At 34.1% G+C, this 25445-nt stretch overlaps 1 protein-coding gene across 1 annotated transcript; it reads left to right on the forward strand.

The window, feature by feature from the left end:
• Positions 1-3315: 3315 nt before the first annotated feature.
• LOC306669972 (sulfotransferase 1B1-like) lies at positions 3316-24480 on the forward strand. Its single transcript, XM_079154228.1, has 8 exons — positions 3316-3985; positions 6165-6348; positions 6606-6734; positions 10449-10546; positions 15335-15461; positions 15961-16055; positions 17025-17205; positions 20131-24480. The coding sequence occupies exons 2-8, from the start codon at positions 6201-6203 to the stop codon at positions 20241-20243; spliced, it is 891 nt and encodes a 296-aa protein (XP_079010354.1). The 5' UTR covers positions 3316-3985; positions 6165-6200; the 3' UTR covers positions 20244-24480.
• Positions 24481-25445: the final 965 nt, after the last annotated feature.

Consider the following 25445-nt stretch of genomic DNA (forward strand, 5'->3'; position numbering starts at 1 on the left):
AGCCACAGGCAGAAGTGTGGGTGATGGAGGGGGCCTCACCTTTGCCAAGGCTGCTATGGAAGAAAAACCCAGCCTGGGTTTCCTCTCCCTAGAATGAGGAGTGGGTGTTTGATGCCCAAGCCCTTGAACTCCATTGGAGAACAATAAGGGGCTGACCTTGCATTTTGTGTCAGAATGTGTGTTAATCCAGTTCCCAAGAGAGCAAGTCTCTTCCCCTCTTTTGGGGCAGAGAAAAGGATTGGATGTGTGTGAGTGTGTGTGCATGAGTGTGTTTGTGTGTGAGCTTGGGTGTGTGTTGGGTTGGGATGGGGCGTGTATAGGTGGGAAGGAGACTTGTGCATAGGTGGCATTATTTGACAGACTTTATTTCCTTCTCCAGGGATAAGAGAGGCCAGACAAATGTATAAAACACACAACCCTCAGACAGGGCTTCTTTCCTTGGCAGCTAAATAGCAAGCCCTTAGTGGCACTAAGAGTCCTGCAGTCATGGCTCTGAGACATCTGTTCTTTATTATTCTGTAAACTCATTCATATTAACAATGAGAAAGAAAGAATAAGAAAAGATTGAGGCCCATCCCTTCAGCTCCAATGACCTTGTCCTGTCTAATCAGACAAACCTGTCTTTCTTGAGGAAGAAGAGAGTGTTTTTGGTTGGTGGCTGCTACATAAGAAAATTTGCCTTTGTGCAAATCTTCATTTCAGTAATGATTATTCAACAAGCAACAAGTAAGAGGATGAATCTGGAATTGAATTCAAGCTCATCTTCCTGATTTGGAAGTTCATAATTTTAACACTGTACTGTTTTCTCATTGATGTTTGCTTACTTAGATGTTAGGTCAAATTTAAAAAAGTTAAAAATAATTGTGAGATTAATTCCATTCTAGTATATGTTGGTACAAGGGACTAAATAAAACTAGTCTGTTTACTAAATCTAGGAATAAAAACTCCAGTCAATGTATGACAATTCTATGATCATTGATATTTACCCAAAAGTCTTTCATTAATCAAAATCTGTACTGAGTACATTCTATGGGCCAGAGTTAGTCTACAGTACTTCAGTTATGTTTGTGCTTGCTATGCACTTTCCAATTCCAGAAGGTACTTTCATGCAACTGTATACAACCTAGTATTCCTAAGTGGGATTTTGAAAGACAATGTGTTTATGAAAAAGAAAGGCACTGGTATTGCCATCAAAGTACTTTGAAAAGTGTTGAATGGGATTGTTCTTTTGATTCTGCACACATCTAAGGCAGGAAGAGACAAATTTCACTTGTCCACTTTTGGTATTTGCATGAACTGGGTGTGGTGGCACATGCCACCACATGGTGACTTGGGAGCCTGATGCAGGAGGATTGCCAGTTCAAAGCCAGACTCAGCAATTTCATGAGATCTTAAGCAACTTAGTGAGATACTTTCTCAAAATAACAACATATATATATAAAGGGCTGGGGACATGGCTTAGTGGGTAAGACCCCTGGGTTTAATCCCCGATACCAAAAAGAAAAAAAAAATGAAGAAGAAGAAAATAATTTAAAAATATATCATTTTAACGATGTCCCTGTATTGTTGCCATCCTTCTTCCCCATTAAAGAATACTGAGGCATGCAAGAGTATCACTATTCAGATGAGGGACTTCTGCAGTTGTGAAAAGGGATGAAGGAAAAGCATTCTGGGGACACCTGTGATTGTAACCAGACCTCTGAGGGAAGAAGATTCATCTCCATCCTAATCCCTGCCTTCTCTGGTAGATGAGGTAGAAGACAGAAGAAATTTTAAAGACATGACTCACCATTATTTCTACCTCAAGAGGAAAAATATTGCTCTCTGCTCAGTAAATTTCATGGAAGCAAATAGTTGCATAAGAGACTGGCTTCTTCTTTGGACTCACACACATTTGTAAGAAGAGTAACTACAAACACACACACACACACACACACACACAGACATGCAGACACTGCTGGTATAGAACATAGGAACTTGGAGAACTTGCATATGATGATTTGAAAATGTGTGTGCCTTCATCTGAAAAATAAACCAAATGTACTCAAAATATAACAACTAGGGAAAAAAATGCAATCTGAGGAAAAACTATCATTGGTTTGCCTTGAGTTAAGTATAGCAAAAACAGTATATCTAGTCCAAGTCTTCTTTCTACTTTACATTCCTTTTCTTCTGCTTTTTAAAGTATTTAGAACATCCGTTCATTATTAGCAGGTTATCTACTTAGGGTATTACATAAAATATGCAAAAATCATGGGGTGAAAAATATGCACTGTGATGATTAAGATTATATGTGGCTAAAATTCAGAGCTTTTTTCATCACCAATGCATATATAAGAAGCAAGCATGATTTGGGATTTCTTTCAATTTGCCTTCAGAATACAATTTCAAAAAAGCATTAAGACAGTTCCTTTCTTACAAAAATTATTTTCTAAGAGAAATAACAAAAACTATAATTTTTCCTTAATATTAGGCTCTCAGGCAAAGACTAAATTGCATGTAACATTCTATGAAAAAAATAAAATGAAAAGGGCAACTTAGGGAGATATTTGCTCCATTAATAGAAGAAAAAATATGAATGTCTTTAAAGAACACATAGCTCTCACAATTGCAACACACATATTTCAATACTAAAATAAGAATAGACTAAGAGCAGCTTTCTCAATTGCCCTTTAAAATAATGTTACAATAATGTGTTGATCAAGTTTGAATGTAACTAAATGCCATCTACAACAATGTGATGAAAAAAATTTTATCATTCAACACCATCAATTTACCTTTATCAAATATTTATCACTATAATTGATAAAGGTATATTGATATTCTGCTGATATGAATTTAAATTGGTACAGATTTCTCGAAGTGTATATAATTTGGTTTAGCAATTTTGCTTCTAAAAATTTTTCCAAATAATTTTTCTGAATAGTAAATTTCAGCTTAAGATTGGTATGTATATTGCGATACCATTATTTTTTGGTTACAAAAGTATCTAAAGAAATTTTGGAAAAAGTACTTAAAAATTTTCCAAATAATTATGAATGTATTGGCAACATCTTTAAAAAAACAGAACACCTTTGAAAATTTTTCTTAAGAATATGTAAATAAAATTAATGGTGTAAAAGAATGTGCTACTTTCTTTCGGGGTTTCCTGGCTTCCCTGGGCCTACATAAGTTTAGCCACTTGGCAATGGCTTGGCTCAGTGCTTGTCATTGTAGCTAAATCTGAGTTGAATGCCAATAACCAAAGGATTCCTTTCAGCAACTGGACTGAAGGAAAACTTGTAGGTACGTGAAGTAGTGGAGGACAAGAGTATATTTCTGGGCCCCCAATTTTCCCCCGTCACACACACTACTAGCTTCTAGTTTACTCCTTCTGTTTATTAGTCAGTCAGCATTTGAGAGGTTATAAAAATGATTAGGGTGACAAAAAGCATCTTGGAGCTCTGTTTCTACTCTGCAAATAAACAAATAAATGTTCATCTTCAGCCTACACTTGATCTTTCCATCATATGGGAAACTCATGTTTCTTTGAGATGAAAACATACCACTTTTCATCGTGGTCGAAATTATTAGAAGACATTCCTAGTAGGGAGGCAAAAGGTTTTGATCCACTGACTCTTCATGTGCTTTCCATCTGTGTTTCCCTCAGACCCTCTGCAGCCTGTGGGGGAGTTCAAATCCAAGCAATCTCGGCCTGAGCTGACTTGTGGTAACCACCCTCCTCCATTTCCTTTTCAGAGCTTCCTGGTTCTGCCAGCTGTGGAGACAGCAAGCCTTTCCTCTGTGTGTGTGTAGTTCACATCATAACTGCCTGTGGAGTTGCTGACTGCTATCGCTGACTGCTGGGCTGGGATCTGTCCTTGGACTTGTTTATTTACTGGTGACACAGGTGTGGTCTCCAGGGCCACCACTGGCTCCCAGGGCTAGTCTTAGCAGAAGTACCACGGACTGAAAACAAAACTGAACAAGGAGGTTACATTGTAAGGTAAAATTTGCCTTTTGATCTATTTTCCTACATTTACAGAGCATTGGACACATTAGAACAATTTCTGTTTTTAACAGTTTCATAATTTGAACATCTTTTGAATAATTCTTATTTTTCGCACGGGAAATCCCATACTGTTGTTTATGCTGTGGAGAATTTCTCAAGCTTTTGATATTCACTTTTATTTTTCTGGGTTCACTGGGATGATTCTGAAGCATTGTCAGGATTGGGGATCTTCTCTTGAGACCTCATGTTACTTTCATATAAAGAATCCTATTCAAGTCCTCATTTTTCTTCCCTTCACATATATGCACTGAAGCACATTCCAGAACACAGAATATGCTGTTTTCTATATTAATTTCTGGAGTTGGAATTGGATACAGACCTGATAGAGTTGAATTTTGTTAGAGTGACGTGAGTGGAAGAAAGTCTTTTTTTAAATTAAAATAATTATTTAGTTTTAATGGCAAATAACTCAGTTTCTCCTAAGAGCAGTATTGTTTATCATTTTCCCTTTTAATTCATTAAATTTCTTTAGGCCAATCTTATACATTTTAATTTTCTGTCTAGGCTTAAGTTGATCAGGAAGACTTTATATGTCATGTAGAATATAATTTATAACCACAAAAATTGCCTGTCACTTTCCTGTAGTTTTAAAAGGTTTTTACAACCTAATTTTTATATTTTAGAGACATCCACCTTCATGCATGTCTGGCCAATGACACTAATCATCTTAGGTTTTCCAGCCCTGCCCTCTGTGTGGCTCTCCCCCTGTGATTCTGAACTCACCATCAACCACTGGTCAGAATGAGCAATACTAACTCAGGTGTAATCCCCTGGAGCTTCCTGGACTGGCCACACCCACATCCCAGATGTGACTGGTTTGTCTCAGAATTGGCCGCCTTGCTTTCATTTTGTTACTCATTCTGTCTTTCTCTGGCAACATTTTTTTAGCATGAGCAGCTTGAGCTTTTTAGTCAGAGAGGAATTGCTTTGTTGAAGAAAAAAGTCTTTACAAATTGTGAACACCTTTATTTGACTGAGATAGACTCAAGACAATTTTTAACTCTGGGTTGGGCCCACAGTCTGTGTGTAGTATGATCAAGTGAACAAACTAAAGTCCACTCCTGGGTTGCCACCCTTTTCTGTGACTTTGAGCAGACACTCCAAACGTCTGGTTTTTTAACTTGTCTACAAAACGAAAGATGTATCTTTAGAGCAGGTAAGAATTAGGGGAAAAAATGCATGTTGACAAAAATTAATACAATATATTTTCTAGGATCCATTAATAAATCATTTACACATACCCTATACTATAAGAGAGTAAGTTAAAAGCGGTTTAAAGGTTCCTCTAAAATTTTAAGGGAATAGATATTATTTTAAGATCTTACTAAAATTACAATTCTGATTCTAAATTGGGACCTGAGACTCCACATTTATAACAAACTCTCAGATGGGACCAATAGCATATGGAGCTTACATGTGGACTGCAGTTTGAATAATGGTTGTTAATTTGATAAATATAAGACAGTAGTGCAAATAAAAATGAAAGATTGAAGAAATAATGGCTAGAATTATTCAAATTTAACGGAAACCATAAACTCACAATTCAATCCATAAACTCACAATTTCTTGAAGCTCAGTGTAGCTGAAGTATATGCTTGCACACACAAACACACACACACACACAAATAACCACACCAAGAAACACCATAATTCAGTTGCTCAAAACCAGAGTTAAGAAAAACAATCTTAGAACCAAATAGAGAAAACACATGCTTTATCTCCAGAGCAAGGGTAACAATGATAATAGACTTCCTGCAAGGAAAAATGAGGTATAACTTGTAAGTTAATGATCAGCAAGAAGTTTGTTCTGTTGCAAATTCAGATTTTTAGTATATTTCTGTGAAACATGATTTTAATTGAAAATGAGATGTGTACTTTGTTTCCAAAGTTTCTGCTAAAGACCTTTGTTCGGCTTGTTTCTGAGCCAGTTGCTGCTGTTGCAATTTGTGACTTTATGCCTGAAAAAATGCCCTTTGTATTTAGATCTTTGTGTACTCAGTGTGCTAAAGGCCAATTTTACTTTCTGTGATATTGCATTTTCTTAAGGATAACATTTGTCACTCAGATTCTAATTTCTAATCTCTTTATTTCTCCATGATTTTACTATTACTAGGAAGTCTGTTAAGTATTTGTACAATCTGCTACAAAAATGATTTCCCAAAATGATGTCATGCGAAAAAATCTGAAGATGGTCCATGGCTGTCCCATGGTCTATGCTTTTGCCCACAACTGGGAAAGGATTGAACGGTTCCGCAGCAGGCCAGATGATATTGTGGTAGTCACTTACCCTAAGTCAGGTGAGTTCTGCAGGACTGATGCAGGTCTGATCTCAACTTTTATTTTCTATGATCAACATCTCTGTAAAATTATCATCCTAAGTAAAGTTAATATTCTTATCAGTCAGTGCCATCACCTACTTCTAGTGTATTGAAATGGACATTGTGGTATAGAAATGGAAATTTAGGATTAAATTTCTAATAAAGTAAGATCACAGGCTTCTACTTTTCTCCCTAGAATTAGGTGCTGATTATAAGAATATTGCTTTTCTCTACAGGTACCACTTGGATTAGTGAAATCTTGGACATGGTTCTGAATGGTGGAGATGTTGAAAAATGTAAACGAGCTGTTATTACTGTTAAAGTTGCCATGCTGGAAATGGCTGTTCCTGGGATAAGAATATCAGGTAAATTTAAGTCACCTGGTGATTATAATTTTGTAATATTATTTACATAGCATGTGTATTATTGTATCTGTGATAGCCCATTCAAAGAAACAAGTCGATTTCATAGCAAGAAATTAAAGTTTGCAAGCAATATGGTAAGTGAGGCATATAAAGGAACTTGCTTAGTCCATTGCATATCCAGGTATGATACCAAAGATAACAGTATTTAATTGAAGTAAATAACTAAAAGTTTGGCTAATAATATAGTGTTTTAATGTTTTGTTGACTTTTATTGTGTAGAATTTGGCAGACTAGAGCAATAACTCCAAATTTAAGACATTTTTGTAAGTCGATAAATAAGCAAAGAAGTACCAATTCTGTTTTAAGATCAGAATTTATTATTAATAAAATTTATTTTTCATTTCAAAAAGAGTACTTCTGAAGTACTTTGTGCTGTTAATCATATACAAAATGATTATTAAATTATATATTCTCTTTCTGGGGAAGCTTACAATAATATTGTGATACTATAAAACAATATATAAATATTATCAATGTATTAACAATATATCAATATTATCAGTCTTACAAAGTATCAGATGTTAGAAATGGGAAGGATGGGACAGTTTCCTTTAAGTTGGATGTTAGCATCAGCTACTGAGAATTTAGACTCAAAGCCAAGCACACAGTCAGAAAAAGCATATTCCAGAAAAGTAAAGCATTAGGCATGAGGGTCCTGATGCAGAAAAGACCCTGGTATAGGACACAAAATAAAACATGGTCATCGAAAGAGGGAAAGGGGGCATGTAAAGCAAACAGAGATTAAGCAAAGACAAATTATATAAGGCTTGTGATTCTTAACACATTCTTCAATTTTATTCTAAACAGTGCAAAAGACACAGAAGAGTTTTAAGTAAGGAAGAGCTTATAGAGCTATGTTGTTTTTATTATTTAAAATGCAACGATTCCACTGGCTGCTGTGAGGTGATAGAATTGATGACTCCAGACCAGATATATGTTGTACTTATTGTATTGATGAACTGTATAAGAAATGTAAGGAAAAGAAAAGAATCAAGGGTGATTCCCAGAGTTTTATTTTGGAACCATTTACTACTGTGGAAAATATCTGGAAAGGAATACATCTAATTATAAGACTATTAATAATTCAACTTTGACATGGTAGGTTTGAGATGACACGGCAAATTTAAATGATGAATTAAAATTATAGCTCAATTCACAATAGCCAGATTGTGGAACCAACCTAGATGTCCTTCAATTGATGAGTGGATAAAGAAACTGTGGTATATATATACAATGGAATATTACTCTGCCATAAAGAATGATAAAATTATGGCATTTGCAGACAAATGGATGAAATTGGAGACCATCATGCTAAGTGAGATAAGCCAATCTCAAAAAACTAAAGGATGAATGATCTCACTGATAAGTGGATGATGACACATAAGGGGGAGGGCGGGAGGAGTTAGTGTTAGGGTTAGGGTTAGGGTTAGGGTTAGGGAGGGGGCAAGAATGGAGGAAGAAAGGACTGTTTAGAGGGAAAAGAAGGGTGGGAGGGGTGGGAGGAAGGGAAAAAATAATAGAATGAATCAAACAACATTACCATATGTAAATTTATAATTATACAAATGGTATGCCTTTAACCCATGTACAAACAACATGTATCCCATTTGTTTACAATAAAAAAACCAACAGCAAAAGTGTTAGCAGCAATAAAGATGGTGATTTAGATGTAAAAATAAATAAATAAATAAATAAATAAAATAAAATTATAGTATATGGAATATGTTGAAAAATATGCATTAGACCACTCCCAGGATTATTGGGTGTGGTAAGCAATGCTATAGCCCAGGGAAAGCCAGAGGGAAAACATGAGAAGAGCAGACGTCTGTGGAAACTAGATGTGGAGGCTTGGTAGGGAGATAGGAGTTGCCAAAAGACAGGGAAAAGAAAAGTCATTTACCTAAGAGGGAATGAAAGAACATGGTGTCCGATAGGGATGAGAGAAGGGTAGCTGAAAGGAAGCTTGGCTCTGGAGCCCTGCTAGAAACCAGAGATATGAAGGTGGATGGCGTAAACCTGCTTATCAATGTCAAGAGCAGAACCCAAATCCTCTCCCATAGAGGAGGTATCTCTCAGCAGACAGGCTGGACTGATTACTTCATATGCAGACAGGGATCAACCGGGAGGGTGTCAGTCCTACTGTGATTGTCTGTAGGCCGAGGCCAAACTGCTAAGGCTAGGAACTGAAGGACTGCGCTGGGGAAGTAACCAAAATGAGTTCCAGAATGAGGTAAGACTTCAAATCCATAGGAAAATATGAAATGAAAAAGAATTGAGCCAAAATAATCTGAGACAAGGTGTCAAGGATCATTGGTATGAAGCAGGGTTAGGATTTGAGGCAAGTTGCCAGAGAGGGAACAGTAGTTCATCTAGAAATGAGGATAAACCCTGGCCCTCAGATTTACTATGAGTCCTGAGTGGGGATACTTGTGATGTCTTTGTGTCTTCGTAACATTCATATACGTGGACATAAAGGGCTCATTTAAAGAGACGCATGGTGAAACGATGATAAGACAGAGAAGGGAAATTGTTCAGGGTAGTTGAGGGAAGGACCTGAAAAAGCAGATATTGAAAAGACTTCATAAAAGGAACACAGACAAGTCCAATTCATGAACATTCCGGAAGAGTGAACTATGGAAATTATGATTTTTCACTTCTCTATGCTGGGTAAAGTGACTATAGACTACCAGACATGTAATAAAATCCTTGGTGGAGTTTTATAAATCTACAATTAATGTTTTCTCATAAAACACAAGAAACTCAATTAAATTGAAAATTCAGAAAAGTGACCATTATTGCATGGGAGATATTTATGCTAAAAAGTATCTGTTTTTTATCTGAAATTAAAATTTAACTGGGCTTCAGCCTATTCTATTATAATTGACATAAGAAGTTCTTCTTAATTCTAATCAAGTGCTGTTCATGCTGCTCTACTGGACATCCCTTGGTGAAGAAAATAAAATTACTTACGTGCTCTTTTGGAATCCCTGTTGTATTGCGTGTGTTTGGGGTGAGGATGGGAAGGAAGTAAACAAACATAAATATGTGTCATATAGGACATTTGAAGAGTGTTATAATGGTAACCAAGGACTTAACATATATGATAAATTATTGCAAACGACAGAAACAATTCTTGTTTTCAATGGGTAAGTCAGATACAGTTTTGTGTGGGTAGACCTTCTTAAGCAGAATGTGGTAAGATTATATAGGATGAACAGGTAATTTAGAGGTTAGAGTGAATATAAATCACATTGTATAAAACAATAAAATGATGCATAGGACTTTAAGATTTATTGGATGAGTGATCTGAAGGAGGAGATATGATAAAACTTTAGATTACTAAAGTTAGATTACTAAATTCCTTCAATTTGAGGAAGGGGGAAATGAAGTAGAGAGACTCAGATATTTTAAAAACATCTCACAATGAAAAAGTGATAGTCAGGATTTTATTACAGGAAGAATAGTCTCAAATCATAAACTCAACTATTACACAATACTACCTCTCGGAATACTGAAAAATGCCTGTAAGTGGTACAACCTTTAGCTACATGATATGCTGCTCAAAAGCATCTTGAAAAATTGGCTGAGAAAATGAGGAAATGCAGGCTCCTTGGAGACTCTAATATTTCTAAATACCAAACTAAAATTCCCTAGGGTTAGAACAATTAGAGAAGAATCCATCACCTCGGATTGTGAAGACACATCTACCAACTGACCTTCTTCCTAAGTCTTTCTGGGAGAACAACTGCAAGGTATGCGCTTGACTGCAAGCTGATTTTAAAGTGTGACCCTGTCTCTTTACCCATTCACATATTAAGAAAATGGCCAGATGTTTAACTGACTGTGACCATGAGAACTGAGCTACATGAGGAATTGTTTCAACTTAAAAAAAAAAAAATTTAGTGTAAGCTTACTTACTTAAGTTATCTAGACTTGAATAGCAACAGAATCCTCACCTCAGGACAGTGTTATTACTTTGATTCTTCTGCTGTCCCTAGATATTGTGGTCTTCTACAAAAACTTAACATATAAGAGTGTTAGCTCTTATTTATATGGTAAAATTCTTCAGGGAACATTTATTTGTGCCTGCATATTTTATTTGGGGGTAAGTTTTAAATTTCAAATTCAATTCTTCAATAGCTATAGTGTTATTAAGATTAGTGCTTTCATTTTACCTGACTTTTGCTAGTTTGTGATATGTAAGGAAATTTTCAAGTTGTTGAATTTATGAACAAAAAATTATTCACATAATACATACCCACCTTATTCTTATAGAGGTTTTAGGATTTGTTATGATACCCACCATTTTGTTCTTTATCTCAGTTGTTTGTATCTTCTCTTTTATCTTTGTTGTTCTTGCGAGAGGTTTATCAAGTTTATTAATTTTATTTTTTGAAAACAATATTTTTGTTTCTATTATATTTCTATTTTTATTTTCATGGATATGTGCTTTTATCTTTTTTTTTTTTTTTGCTTGTCTTGTGCTTTTATCTTTATTATTGCTCTCCTACATATTTCGATTTTAATTACTCTTTTCTCTAATATTTTCAGGTCAAAATATAGATTATTAATTTTGTGCCTTTCCTCTATTTCTAGAGTGAACATTTAGTGTAGTAATTTTTCTCTCAAATTGCTTTGGTTACACCCCATAAAGTCTGATGTGTTGTACTTTGATTTTCATTCAATACTATGCATCTTTTTATTTCATTTGAAATTTACCCTTAATGTAGGATTATTTCAAAGTTCAGTGTTTAATTTTCAAGTGTTTAAGAATTTTCATGTTACCTTTTTGTTATTGCTTTCTAGTCTGATTCTATTTTCATCAAAGACTGTACATTATATAATTTTTAATCTTTAAAATATATTTTATCTTTGTATATCTTTGTGAATATTCTATTGGCACTTGAGAAGAATGTGCATTTTTCTTTGTTGGTTGGAATGTTCTATAGATTTTGATTAGACCCTATTTTCTGATAATGTTATTTGTTTCTTTATCCTTGCTTGTTTTCTACCAGTTGGTGCTTTGGTCAGTTGGGGAGAGTGGATTATAAACACCCTCAACTATAATGTTTGACTTGCCTACAGCTGATTTTAGCTTACCAGGGTTTGCTCCTTGTATTCTGAAGCTATATTGTTTTGTGTTTGGGCATTAGGATTGCATTATCTCCTTAGAGGATTAATTTTTTTGTCATTATGCAATGTCCTTTGTCCCTAGTAATTTTTTGTATTGAATTTTACCTTGTCTAATATTCACACAACCACTCCTAGTTTTTACTAATGAATAATTGCATGAGATTTCTTTCTCCATTTACTTTAAATTTATTGTCACTTTGAAATAAGCTTCTTCTAAATATCATGATTGAATCCTGCTTTTTAAAATTCACTCTGCCAATTTGTCTTTACATATATCATTTATATTTAAGACAATTATTGACATTTAAAACTAAAATCTGTCTTTTTTTTTTTTTTTTTGCTTTTTGTTGTTTGTCATATTTTTGCTTATTTTTGGTTTATTTTCCTGAACCATTTACCAGAACATTTTTTAAGAGCTTTTTATTGACCTGTTTGTAATGTTTTTGAGGATTTTGTCATTGTTTATGGTTTTAGATATAGTTTTCTTAGTGACAGCTGTAGGTATCACTATAACCATATAAACGTACATAACTTACCACAGACTATTATTGTCAGCATTTTTCTCCTTCAAATAAAATGAAGACATCTTACTTCAATTTTATTCCCTTTACCCTCCCCATATGTTAAAGATAATTATCTGAAGTGTTTCTTCTACACAAATAAAGTGCCTCATCAGATGCTGGTATAACTTTGTTTTAATTATAAAATATAAAGTAGAAACTCACCAAGTCAAAGATACTCTTTTACCCATTTTCTTGCTTTTTTTCTTTCTGAAGATTCCATTCTTTTCTTTCTCTTCAGAGCTTCCATTAGCCATTCCTCAAGATAGGTCTGCAAGTAACAGCTTTTTTTGGTTTTCCTTTATCTGAGAATACCTTTATTTCCCTTCCTGCCTGAAGTATAATTTTAAATATACTTATATATACTTAAATATACTTAAATATACTTAAATCTATACATATAGATTTGTAGTTGACAATATTTTGCTTTCTGTACTTGAAAAGTATTATGCCATTTCTTTGGTCGTCATGATTTTGGTTGAGAGAAATTCATTGCCATTCAAATAAAAAATTTTTAATATGCAAGGTTGTATATGTCTGGCTGGTTTTTAAGATTTTTATTGGTGTTTATGTTTCAGAAGTTTATTCACAAATTTGTCTTAGTCTAACTTTATTTGGGTTTCTCCTTTTTGAAGTTCTTTTGTCTTTTTGGATCTATAGATTTATTTCCTTTAATAAACATGGGTGTTAGCATTTTGTTGCTGTGACAAATACCTGACAAGAACAATTTATAGGAAGAAATGTTTATTTTAGGTCAATGATTTCAGTGGTTTGTTCCATGGTGAACAGACTCCATTGCTTTGGGCCCAAGGTAAAGTAGAAGATCATGGAGGGAGGGCATAGTGAAGGAGCAGAGCACTGCTCTATTCATGATGGCCGGGAAACAGAAAGAGGGAAATGAATCACAAGGAAGTTGAACCCTTACAGCTCATGCCCCCAGTGACCCACCTCTTCCAGCCGTGCCCCACCTACCTATAGTTACCACCCAGTTAGTCTATTCAAAGTAGGATGCACTGATTAATTTCATCTCTTACAATCCAATCATTTTACCTCTGGATATTCCTGCACTAACACAAAAGCTTTGGAGGGGCACCTCATACACAACCATAACAACATGGAAGGTTTTAGTTATTAATTCTCCAAATTGTTTTCCAGGATTTTTTTTTTTCTTTCCCCTGTCATTCTAGAGTTCTAAATACATGATCATGAGCTCTTTTTTTTGTTGTTGTCTCACAGATCCCCAAGGTACTTTTCATTTCTGTTTAGTCTTTTTTCTCTCTGTTATATACATCAAGTAACTTCTATTGATGTATCTTCAGGCTTGCTGATTTTATTCTCTATTATGGCTACTGTACTATTAAGTCTATTTATTAAGCTTTTTGTTTCAGTTATTGTATATTTTAGATCTATAATTTCCAGGTATATAAAACTTTTCATGTATAAAATATTTCTTTCCTATGTTTTTATTTATTTCAAGGAAAATTTTAATTGAGTGTTGAAGTTTCTTAATGATGTTGTTTTAGAATCTTGGTCAGATAATTCAAAATTTAATTGATTTCAGTATTGGTGTCTTTTCACATTTAAATTGTGATTTTCCTAGTCTGGGGTAAGACAGATGATTTTTATTTGGATTTTGTATATTGTATTTATGTTGTTGGGATTATTTTATTAGTTATATACCCTGTTGAGATTTAGCATATAGATTTTTACTGTATTCTTGGGACTTTGTTCCAATAGGAGATTATTTTCATGAGTCCCTGCAATGTTTTTCTTGTCCTGTTGACATTCTGAGGCTGTTGGTGATCTCCCTTTGTCCCTGCTCATGCCGTATGCAGAGGCATTATAGTACCTCCTTGGACCACCTGCTAGTGCTGACTGACCTACTGAAAGGAGGACAGAACCTTTATGTCTGGGTCTCCTTGGGCCACTTGGTGAAGGGCATACAGAAAGAGAGCTTTGTTGCTGTTTTTGCTGTGATACTTGGAACTACCCATGAGGGCCCCAGCTGTGGGGCAGAAGTTGGAAAAGCCCAGGCCATCAGATCATGTAGATGGGCCCCAGGTGTAGAACAGAGTTTGGGATTTTCCACTATGTCTCTTTTGAGTTTCTTGTTTCCTGATCCTTTGTCTAGGATCAGGTTTTTCTGGGTATTGTTTTATTTGATTAATGCTTGCTAATAGTTCCAGTTCACAAACCTCCATGTTGCCCAATTCAAGAACATATAGGAAATGAAAAGAAAACCAAGAGGGAGCTTACTACATTGGCGTCCTCAGGTTAGGAGGTGACTATTCACTATAGTTTCAGAGTTCCTATATCACTGTTGAGAAATTTCTAGAGTTTTAGTGATCTTTAGAGGAGAAAAGCAGGGCAAGTGAATCTGTGTTTTCCAGTTTCTGAACTGGATGCTCCTATAAATTGATTGTAATGCCTATCTTTACTTTCTACTGCCTTCTTAACCTTTATCTTTTTCATCGCGTCATATGCTTCCAGGTGTTCAAAGGGTAGATATGAGGCCCCAGAAGCCTTGCAATTTGATATTTTCGAATTGTTTGGTATTCTCTGGGCTCCCTACAGATTTTATTTTTATTTGTGGATCACAGAGTGAAGGGAGTCAGAAACTAATAAGGTTTTTCCAAAGCATACAGATGTCTTAAGTTCCCACCTCATAAAAGCATTGCCCTACTGGAAAAATCACTTAAATTGATTCTATATTTAAGGTGTTGATGAAGAAATTTTGGGTCACAGTTTCTAGGAGAAAAAGTACTCTGCCATTTTAATTATAGTTTTTAAATTTTATTTTTGGTAAAAATACCTGCCATTTCATTTTCTTTTTCTTCCCTCCTGCAGATGATCTATCTTGCTCGAAATGCCAAGGACGTTGCAGTATCATATTACCACTTTGACTTAATGAATAATTTACAACCATTTCCAGGAACATGGGAAGAATATCTGGAGAAATTCATGGCTGGAAATGGTAAGTAGCCCTTTGTTTAAATTTCATAATACTTTTTTTATTTTAAATAGTACTGTTAACTGTTACTGTTATGATTTTTCCCTTCAAAACTATTTTTTTTTAAGTGGGTACATTCAAATCCAGGGCAAATGTATTCAGATATTGTTTAACTTGTCCAAATCACTAGTCAGATCTGTTTTACATTGTTATATTTATAACAGGTAGATACATATATGAATAATATATATGAAAATAGTCTCCTTCCATGTGAGGCTGAGTGTAATTTATTGGCAGTCAAGGTATTTTTATCTGAAATGCTTCCTTTGTATTTTACATTTTTAAATTTTATTTGCTTATATATTTACAGGTGGCTAATTTTACATTTTAAAAATTGATCTTATATTCTCAGTTTCCATGATTACCAAATTCCACAAAATGCCTTTACAAACTGACTTAGTGTTCAGGAATAAACTTTGATTTGATGAATGCTTATGGAAATAGACTTTTTCTCTGGTTTTAGTGGCCTATGGTTCATGGTTTAATCATGTTAAGAGCTGGTGGAACAAAAAGGAAGAACATCCAATACTTTTCTTGTACTATGAAGATATGAAAGAGGTAAAAGTGGTGGATATTTATTCTGGATAATTGCCCTGCCCTAGGATAAAAAGATTAATCTTTACTTTTAAAATTAGTCCATCAAATCCGAAATGATATCACTGCTTTTTTATCACATATATCTGCTTTTCTATATCTTTATACCATCATTAATAACTTTCTAATTATAAAATCAATGACTGGTAGTCATCATTCTTATTCCTTCACTACTATGTTTCTTTGACCATCTTTTCTTTTTGAAATTCTCTTCAGAATTTACCCAGATTTTGAACTCATGATTATCCTTTGGATCCTGCCAACTCTTTTTTGTTTGTTTGTTTGTTTTTCAATTATTTGCTACATTTAAAATGATCACTTCCATGCTCACTTTTTCCATGAATATTTTTGTAACTCCAACATCTGAGTAGGCAACAATGCATTTTGGTAAATTCGGACTCATTTTTCTCAACTTCAGTTGGATTTTCCCAAAATCTTTCTAGATATAGCCACACAGTTTTAATTCTTCCAAAGAAGTTACAAAGATAAGTTTATGTCATTAGGAACTGAGAATGATCCACTTTTCATGCTGTGTTCATTATATTCTTAATAGTTAATGCGTAATTTAGGCCTTGATATTTTGTACCTTTGAATCTTTTCTTTCTTTTTTTTCTCTCCCTTTTTAGAGGTGCTTGTATTGAACCCACAGCTAAGCATACTAGGCAAACGCTTTACCACTGAGCTCTGGAAACTACTATTTTTTAATAGTTTTTGCCCAACCAAGTTCTAATCAGTTTCCAAAGTGAACATATTTTAAATTGTCAATAAGTTTAATTACTTTAAAAATTATGGAGAATGGGCCCAACCCACTACAAATTTCCTTCAACATTTAGAGGCAAACCAGAAGAAAAATGATAAATGTGTATTTTTCTTGCCGTGTTAGTCATTTACACACATTTCATTTTCTTGGATATGTGTTTTACTCACTGATAGAATCCAAAGGAGGAAATCAAGAAAGTTGCTAGATTTCTAGAGAAGGACCTGAATGATGAGATCTTGGATCGGATCATCCATCACACCTCATTTGAAGTGATGAAGGACAACCCTCTGCTCAATTACACACACCTGCCCAATGCAGTGATGGATCACAGCAAATCCCCTTTCATGCGCAAAGGTAAACACTGTGCTCATTTTAACTTCCTGTTTTACTTTAATCTGGAGGATTAGCTCTGTGATCTCTCCCGCATTATTCATCCTGTTTAGGCTTCAAGATCTTCATTGCAAAAATAGGAGACCATTTTACAAGTTTGTCATTCCTAGTTCCTTAATTCTTTGTCTAAATTGGTACAGGCCCCTTTCCCCTCCTCAACGATACATGAATTTTATTCAGTACAGTACTCTGTACTTTATAGCTACCATATCACTTAGAAAATAGTGATAATTTTACTAAGAAGATTCACCAAAAGGAAGGATTTTTTTATTTTTTACCCTATGGGAAACTGTTGCTCTCCATAGATACTGTATGAATTACAGGATACATAGCATATAAATTTAACACAGAAGAACATAATGTTTGATGTTGAAATACAACTTTATCTCATTTATGAAAATTGTTTATATTGTGGATTATTATATATGGCACATGTGAAATGTGTTATTATTTATAAAAGACAATTAACAAATTATTATCTTAAATCTGAGGACTTATCCATTCGATGAGAATGTTACCTTATACTTTCAATATTCTTTATTGAGTTGAAGGGAGGAGCAGAATTTCAGTTAGTATTATGGGAAATAACATAGCCCTAAGAATGTGCTGTGCAAAACCATCAATTAGAAAAGAGCTATGTGATGAATTTTCTCTAGGGATTTTTGTAACATTAAAATACAAAATAAACTTAGTGCTATCAAATTATACCTTTTTCCAAAAATACTGCATTTACTTCTTAAAAATTACCTCTAGTGAAAAAAGCAAAGCAGACTTTTTGTGTAAATGTTATATGATAAATTGGATCAAAAATGAATATATGTATAATATATGTAAAATATGTAATATACAATATAATATATATAAAATATATATTATATATAGCATATATTGTTTTCATTTTCCAAATTTGAAAAAATCATCTTTATTAAGCAAGGCAAATTCTCACTGTGATCACTGAGTGTAATTTCCAGGAGATTTTTACCTTCCATCACATGAAAATTTGAAAAAAATATTTTCTATTAAGCAAGGTATATTCTCATTGTGATCATTGAATGTAATTTCCAGGAGATTTTTACCTCCCATCACATGAATATAGATGCCATCCTACGGCATCTCATAAGATGTACAAGTAGAGGCGACAAGCTCTTTATTTGGATTCTATGACTTCTCCAATTTCAACAGAAAAGAGTACATGCTTGTCTAATAATAAGGTCAGTTTTTGCATCTCCTCTGATGGTGATACAGAACCAACATTTGTGGTTAGATAGATCAAAGTTATATCCAGGCTATGCATTTGCAAAAATCTGTGCCATTGAATACATTAATTCCCCCACAAAAGCTCTGCCTACCTCACTTTCAAAATGGGGAAAATATTAACAAACACCTACAGCACAAGTTTTGTGGAAGGATTGCAGCAAATGAAATGTAAGCATTTGGGGTATTTTCTAAACATAATACATGAAGAAATAATAAATATTATGGGTTCAAGATTCATCTGTTCATTCACTCATTCATGTATTCACTCAATAATTCATAGGTAGGAAAAGCTCTTTCTGAATACCTATATGCAGTACTATTCTTTAGGTCATTCAAGGATAAATGGCACAAAGAGTTGCTTCACAGAGCTCACGATGACATGTAAGAATCATACAAATGAATGCTGAAAGGGAGCAATGTGAAGTAGGTCACAGGAGCCAGGCACACTCAGACTTGAAGAATGCTACATGGGAAAATCAATGTCCTCATTTAGTGGTGCAACAGACAGCATAATAGGGAGGGGATAGATGATGCCCAGTGTTTATTACTACATCCCAAATTGTAGCAAAACAAAAATCTGGTCTTTAGCCAGCATTTACTTTATTCAAAAAATTTTTACAAAGTGTGAATATTGCGTAATTTATGCACAGATCAGAAGATCCCTAGAATGCATCATCTACAACTTTTTATCTCTTAAATTTGTGTTCTCTGTTTTTAATGACATCCTTGAAGATGCACTACCCCAAATATGTTTGTGTTGATCTTCGTATACCTTATAAGAGCTATTGCCATCTGGTGAACATAAAGTATAATAACCAGGAAAACAACCTTGTTTAGGAGTATCTTTTTCATTTAGAGGACTTCGAAGTTTTATTAAAGTATCATGAATTAACATAGTTTGTAATTTAATGTGGTACAGTTAATATTTCATGAAATAGGAAAAGTAAGTATTATTCCAAGAACATTTGTAGCACATCAACAGTTTATTCATTTTAAAATAATTTTTATAACCATCCAAGAATGAGAGATTAAATGTAAATTTATATCCCCCAAATTTTATCTTTGAAAAGGTGGTTCAGGGATGTTATATGTGTGATTTTATTATTATTATTGTTCTTATGATAGCTGTGAATTAATGCAAACCTAGTGAATTTTGGGAGAACACGTATCTTCCAAATATCATCACATTTTCATTTATAAGTACTGGAGAACTATACTCATCAGCTACTTGTTTTATGGTTCTTTTGGCCAGTGACTCTTCTTTGTACATTTTCCCAAAGTAACTCAGGAAATAAAATGTGCCCTATTGATCCTGAGGATTCGGTAATAACCCCATGACCCAAAACAGAAAAAGTAAAGGACTCTCTCTCAGGAAAAAATTGCACTTCCAAGAATTTATATAAGAAAATTAGCCCTTCTTAGAATGCCTTTTTAAGAGTTAGACTGTGTGTTTAGTTATAAGTCACATTTAAAGATGATAGAAAATGCTCAGCTTCTTAAGGAAATGACATTTTGAAGTTTTCACATAGAAACAAAGTCCTTAAGGCGTCTAATCTTTCCCTTATATGTTAGCTTTTCCTTCATAATGTATATATTTTTACCTTTCATATGTTTTCTTGTTTTTATTTTTAGGAATTACTGGCGACTGGAAAAACTACTTCACAGTGGCCCAAAATGAGAAATTTGATGCCCTTTATAAAAAAGAAATGTCTGGAACTACACTTCGATTTTGCACAGAGATTTAAAGTGCTTAACTGTAACTTGAAGAAAGAAGAACTGACCTACAGTTTTTTGAAACATGGCAGTTACGACTTGGCTGAACAATCAAATGATCATGGGAAGGAAAAATCATGATTTTAAAACTTCAAATTTTTTAGCATCATTAATCAGGCCCCAGTTTTGTTCCTCTGCCTCTGAGATTCCTAATTCCCTAGAGCCAAGGCCCATCATTCCCTTTTTATAGGCTACACCTGCCTTTTCCTAGATGAGACCTTAGGAGACAGTATTTACCCTTCTCAGTCTCCCATACCTTATGATTTAGTTAAGTTCTCCTCCTATTATCGTGGTCTAAGATATACTGTTTGGAAACTAACACTCTTATTTCCTAGCTCTTCTGGTTTCCTTTTGCTGAATTATTGTCCCAGGACACTATGTTCCACTGCTATTTAGTGGGTGTCAAGTTATTACTGAAGTCATAGCTCATCTCCCTCTATTTGGATAACACAATTCATGTTCCAGATCTTGTGGAAATGTTTTTTTCTATATCTTATTACATGTCTCCAAAAGGCAAAGACCTACATTATTCTCTATAGAGGTCTTTCCTGGGGAGTGGAGCTTGTCTCAGACTACTGCTAGGGCCAGGACCTGCTTCCTGTGGAGCATCCTCTTCTCTCAACAGCCCCTTTTAAATTTCTACAAAACACACATTGCCATGCTCTGATCACTGTCATCTTGTCTGAATAGATCTGGATTCCCTAACAGCACCCAAGATAAGATCATCGCTGCTGTGGAAAATTTCCCAATTGGGTGTCCAAGGAAGACTAACCTGAGTCTCACTCTGCCCTCCTGACTCAGTTATCCCTTCCACTTACTATTCCACGCTATATGTCTATCTCCTTGCACTCTTTGATAGATGTTTCCTTGGAACATTTATATCTCAATTCTGGTTCTTCCATGAATGTAGTTATCATCTGTCCCTGTGCAGCAAGAACTTTTACCTGAAGTTCATATCAAATTAAATCCAAAGTCATAGTGCGTAAACTGAAGTTTGTTAGAGTGCCATGGCCTGGGCCCTTACTTGTTCAGGGAGTGGGAGGTTAAAATGCACTGTAGACCCCGTGAGGCATTCTGGAGATAGCAGTGGGTTGCAGTTTTGCAAATATATACTCTCAGTCTGGAATAGTTGGGAACACTCCTGAAGCCTGTAACTACACTCCATTTCAATCCCAGCAGAAGAGTGATCTAGTATCAAATGCAAACCCCCTAAAAGTGATTGCTTTTGATTCTGGAAATGTTTGCTTCTATACATTTACAGTGTATATTATAAATTATTGCAGGGTAAGCAACTTGTGTTCATGTTCTTTAAAAACTAGGGATACTGTGAACTAATTTAAACTATCTAGACTATTGCTGTCAAGAAGGAAATAAAGACAATCATGTGCCTATGCTTTGTTATCTTAGTACTAACAATGAGTTAATGTTGTCTGAATACACATAGGCTAATGCTACTGTAGTCTGTTACTGGGGAAAAAAATAATCTCTGAACTAAGACTTTAATCTTTGTAATAGATTAGCTACACTAACTAACTTCACTAGAAGGATGTAATAATTAATTCCCACTTTCCCTCATTTTCCTCTATAAGAATAAATTTCTCACTGGACTTGATTCAACAGCAACAACAAAATACTGTAAGATTAAACTATTCTCCAGGCATTTTTCTGTGCACTGAATGGTAAAGTAGAAAAAAAATTTAGATTTTTTAAAAATTTTGGATTATTGCCTCTTATTCATTCCTTAGGCTATGATTCAAACGTCCTTTCGGATTCCCTCACTCTTAAGCTCACTCTTAACATCACACAGTGAATCTCCTACTAGATTTCAGTTTCAGAAGTGCTTTATATCCTTTGAAACTGTATGAAAAACTGCCACCTCATAATTTTTCTAAAACCATGTTTTTAATCTCTGTTTCTCATTTAGTTTCCAAATAAAACACAGTTACATCTCCCTCATTCTAATTTTTTTTTTCTTAACTGATATACCATGGCGTAGGACAGTGATAACAAATATCTGACAATGACATGATTATTCCCCCATTCAAGGCAAGTTGCATTCATCAATTCAAGGGTTGTTGTTCAAGAAGTCAACAAAGCCAGGTGAAGTGGTATATAAATAAAATATAAAAAAAAAAAAATAGGACTGAGGATGTGAGTGGTTAAGTGTCCTTAGGTTCCATTCCTAGGGGGGAAAAAAAAAGTCAATGAACAGCTTAAAGATCTTTCTGTCAGAGCACAGCTAGGCCCTCACGTCCCAAAGGGAAATAATATCTATTTCCTTTCGTTCTACCGTGTTGTCACGAGGTCTGTTCTAGCTTGTCCTACCCACACCATTTACTGCCTTTTCCCACTGATCTTATGTTCTATCTGGTAAATTTATACCCTTTGAGGATTTTGAAGGTTGAGTACTATGCCCCATTTCACCATCAATCCACACAGGACTCTTCTCCATATTTCATAATCTTTTACATGTAGAGACAAGCAGGTAGTACAATCTATTTCAAATACTTTATATTAAAGAGATGTGGAAAGCCAATTATTTTGTTAGAGTTCTTCAGACAACTGAGAAAGGCAAGAAGGAAAAATTGACCTCGGATTAGATAGTTTGTAGTAAGCTACCTGCACAAATGTCTCATTAATTGTGATAATTGGAATTATTATAAAAAGCAACATGTTAGTAAAACATTAATTTCAGCAGCACTTTTTAAGCAGCCACTTACCTAATATAATACAATTACTATAATTTGCTACAGTATATTCCTGGAGGCTCATTTGATGACTCTCCGTGCCATTGACTATTTTTGTAACTGTCTTTTATTTCGATATCTAATGCTTGATTTTAGAGTTTAATTTTCCACCCATATAATATAAGGACTTGGTAGTAACTGGAAAATATTATACCTCAGTGTTTCTTAGAAAATTCCAGTGAATACATAGAAAACTATTTTTAAATGTGCCTGCAAGTCTTAATTATAACTTTTTCAGCTATAGGATACTCATAGTTTTTTAAATCAGAAATTAGAAATGATTAATCACAAATGGGATCATCTTTGCTGATCATATTACCTGAGAGATGGTCATACATCTTGATGAATACAGTCTATTTTCATCAGTTTACAAAAAGAAATAATTGTCATAATAACTATAAATGGGATAATAAAATGGAATATGTATCAAATGTATGATTTAAAATAAAACACCATAATATGTGAGTTGATATATACTTATTATACTTTATATCTTGTCATGTTATTGATAATTTATTAGATATTACACAATTTTATAGAATTAATATAGCCATTTTCAAATAGCAAACTGAGCTTATAAATGGAATTCAACTCTAAGTCTGTTTCCCTCAAACAAGTCACTCTTAACCATCCCATGACAATACGTACAATTATATATAAAGAAGTTCCTATAGATATTAGATTATTTCTGAAAACATTGTCATAGAAACAATTAGGTAATGGTACCCCATGTGACAATGTAAAGGTTCCAAGTTGTATTTACTCTCAGTCCCAGTGTTGCAGAGATGCTGCCTGAGAAACTGTGATTAAATTTATAATGCTTTTATAAGCATGTCATAATTGGTGCTTATTTATAGTTTTAAATAGCGATGTCAATAACATCTCTAAAACTTTTGTAAGTTAATTTGAGTTTCTATTGTTGATTTTTAAATTTATTAATTAGAAAGGAATGTCTCTGGTAAAATGTACACAGTCCCAACAAATGATTAATAAGATAATTTATGTAATGCAGCTTACTTATAAGTTGAGTACTTACTGTACTCTGTCCTGTTCTCTCCTGTCCAGGGAAGAAGAAAACTAGTTGTCATGAATTTTGTGGAGAAATTTTTCATGGAGGTTGGAAAATGGCAAAAAAAATAGAGGAGAGAAAACAAAATGTTTCCTCACAACTTACATTCTCTATATCCCCTTCCTTTCTCTGGTCCTATTAGCAAAGGGACCAGTTATGCTATGCATATTAGAAGATTTAAGTAAAGAAAAAATACATTCTGTGGTTCTCCCTAGAGACTCTAATTAAGAAAGAATTTGGCCCCAGATTATGCACGTTATATAAACATCAAAGGTGACGCAATGACTGCATTATCTATGTGTCTTTCCATGTGATTCATTTGAAATACTCATGTTTTTTCAAGTACCAGTTAGATAGAAAGGCAGGTAGATGATAGAAAGATGATAGATAAGTTTTACAATAGCTACCAAGGCACCCTTTTTCTATTTATTGAATTCACATTTATAAATGCAAAGATGTAAAATAAAATGGACAAATTAAATGTAGAACTAATGGTTTAATATAGTTTGAAAGGAAAAAGGAAGTTCAGTGAATTAGATAGCTTGACACTAGGCCTATAGCCAAGTTTGCACTGTGTTTCAAAACAAAAGAAATGGGCAACTTTCCCAGAAGAGTTTTCTCAGTGTGTGAATGAATCATTTGTTTGTACAAATAGTATAGATTGGGTTTCACTAAGAACACTTTTGCTTATTTTTTGGAAATTATTCCTTCTATTGTATGAAAGCAAAGTTTCTGAATGCGCTAGTATATGTGAAAATCTATACTCTCCCACCGTTTCACCTGAATTGCTCTTACTGTCACATTTTGAGACCTTAGGTTTGAAACATACTGGATTCTCTGTAAGAAGACAAAATACACAAAAGTCTTATGACATCCACACTTATGACATCTGCTAATAATTTCCAGGAAAATTCTGAATGAATTTTAGGACCAATGAAACTTTTGCAGGGTAGGTGAAATGAAAATGGAAGTGCTTTTACACAGTGCATACACTTCTATCTTTACACCCATGATATTGTAGACTAAAATGGGTATAATTTATACCCAGAGACTTCCTTGCATTGCTTATCTCTTGATAATTTATATAGCAATCTGTTTGAAATGCCATCTTCATAACTTTAAAATTGGATAAGTTCTTAGAAAGTATGTAGTTATATTAAACAAATTGGTGTTCCCATCACTACTGTGAGGACTTAACACAAAAAATACAAAATATGTTTTAAAAGTCTTTCTTCAACTTGTTTTTGAATTCCTACTATAATAATTCACTTTTGAAAATGAGGTCTTGATTATCATCTGCAATGAAGTGGCAAACTAGGATTTTTCGACTGGAGATGCACTTGAAGTATTATTCTGTT

Source organism: Sciurus vulgaris (assembly GCF_902686455.1).
Source record: "Sciurus vulgaris genome assembly, chromosome: 9".
Taxonomy (NCBI): domain Eukaryota; kingdom Metazoa; phylum Chordata; class Mammalia; order Rodentia; family Sciuridae; genus Sciurus; species Sciurus vulgaris.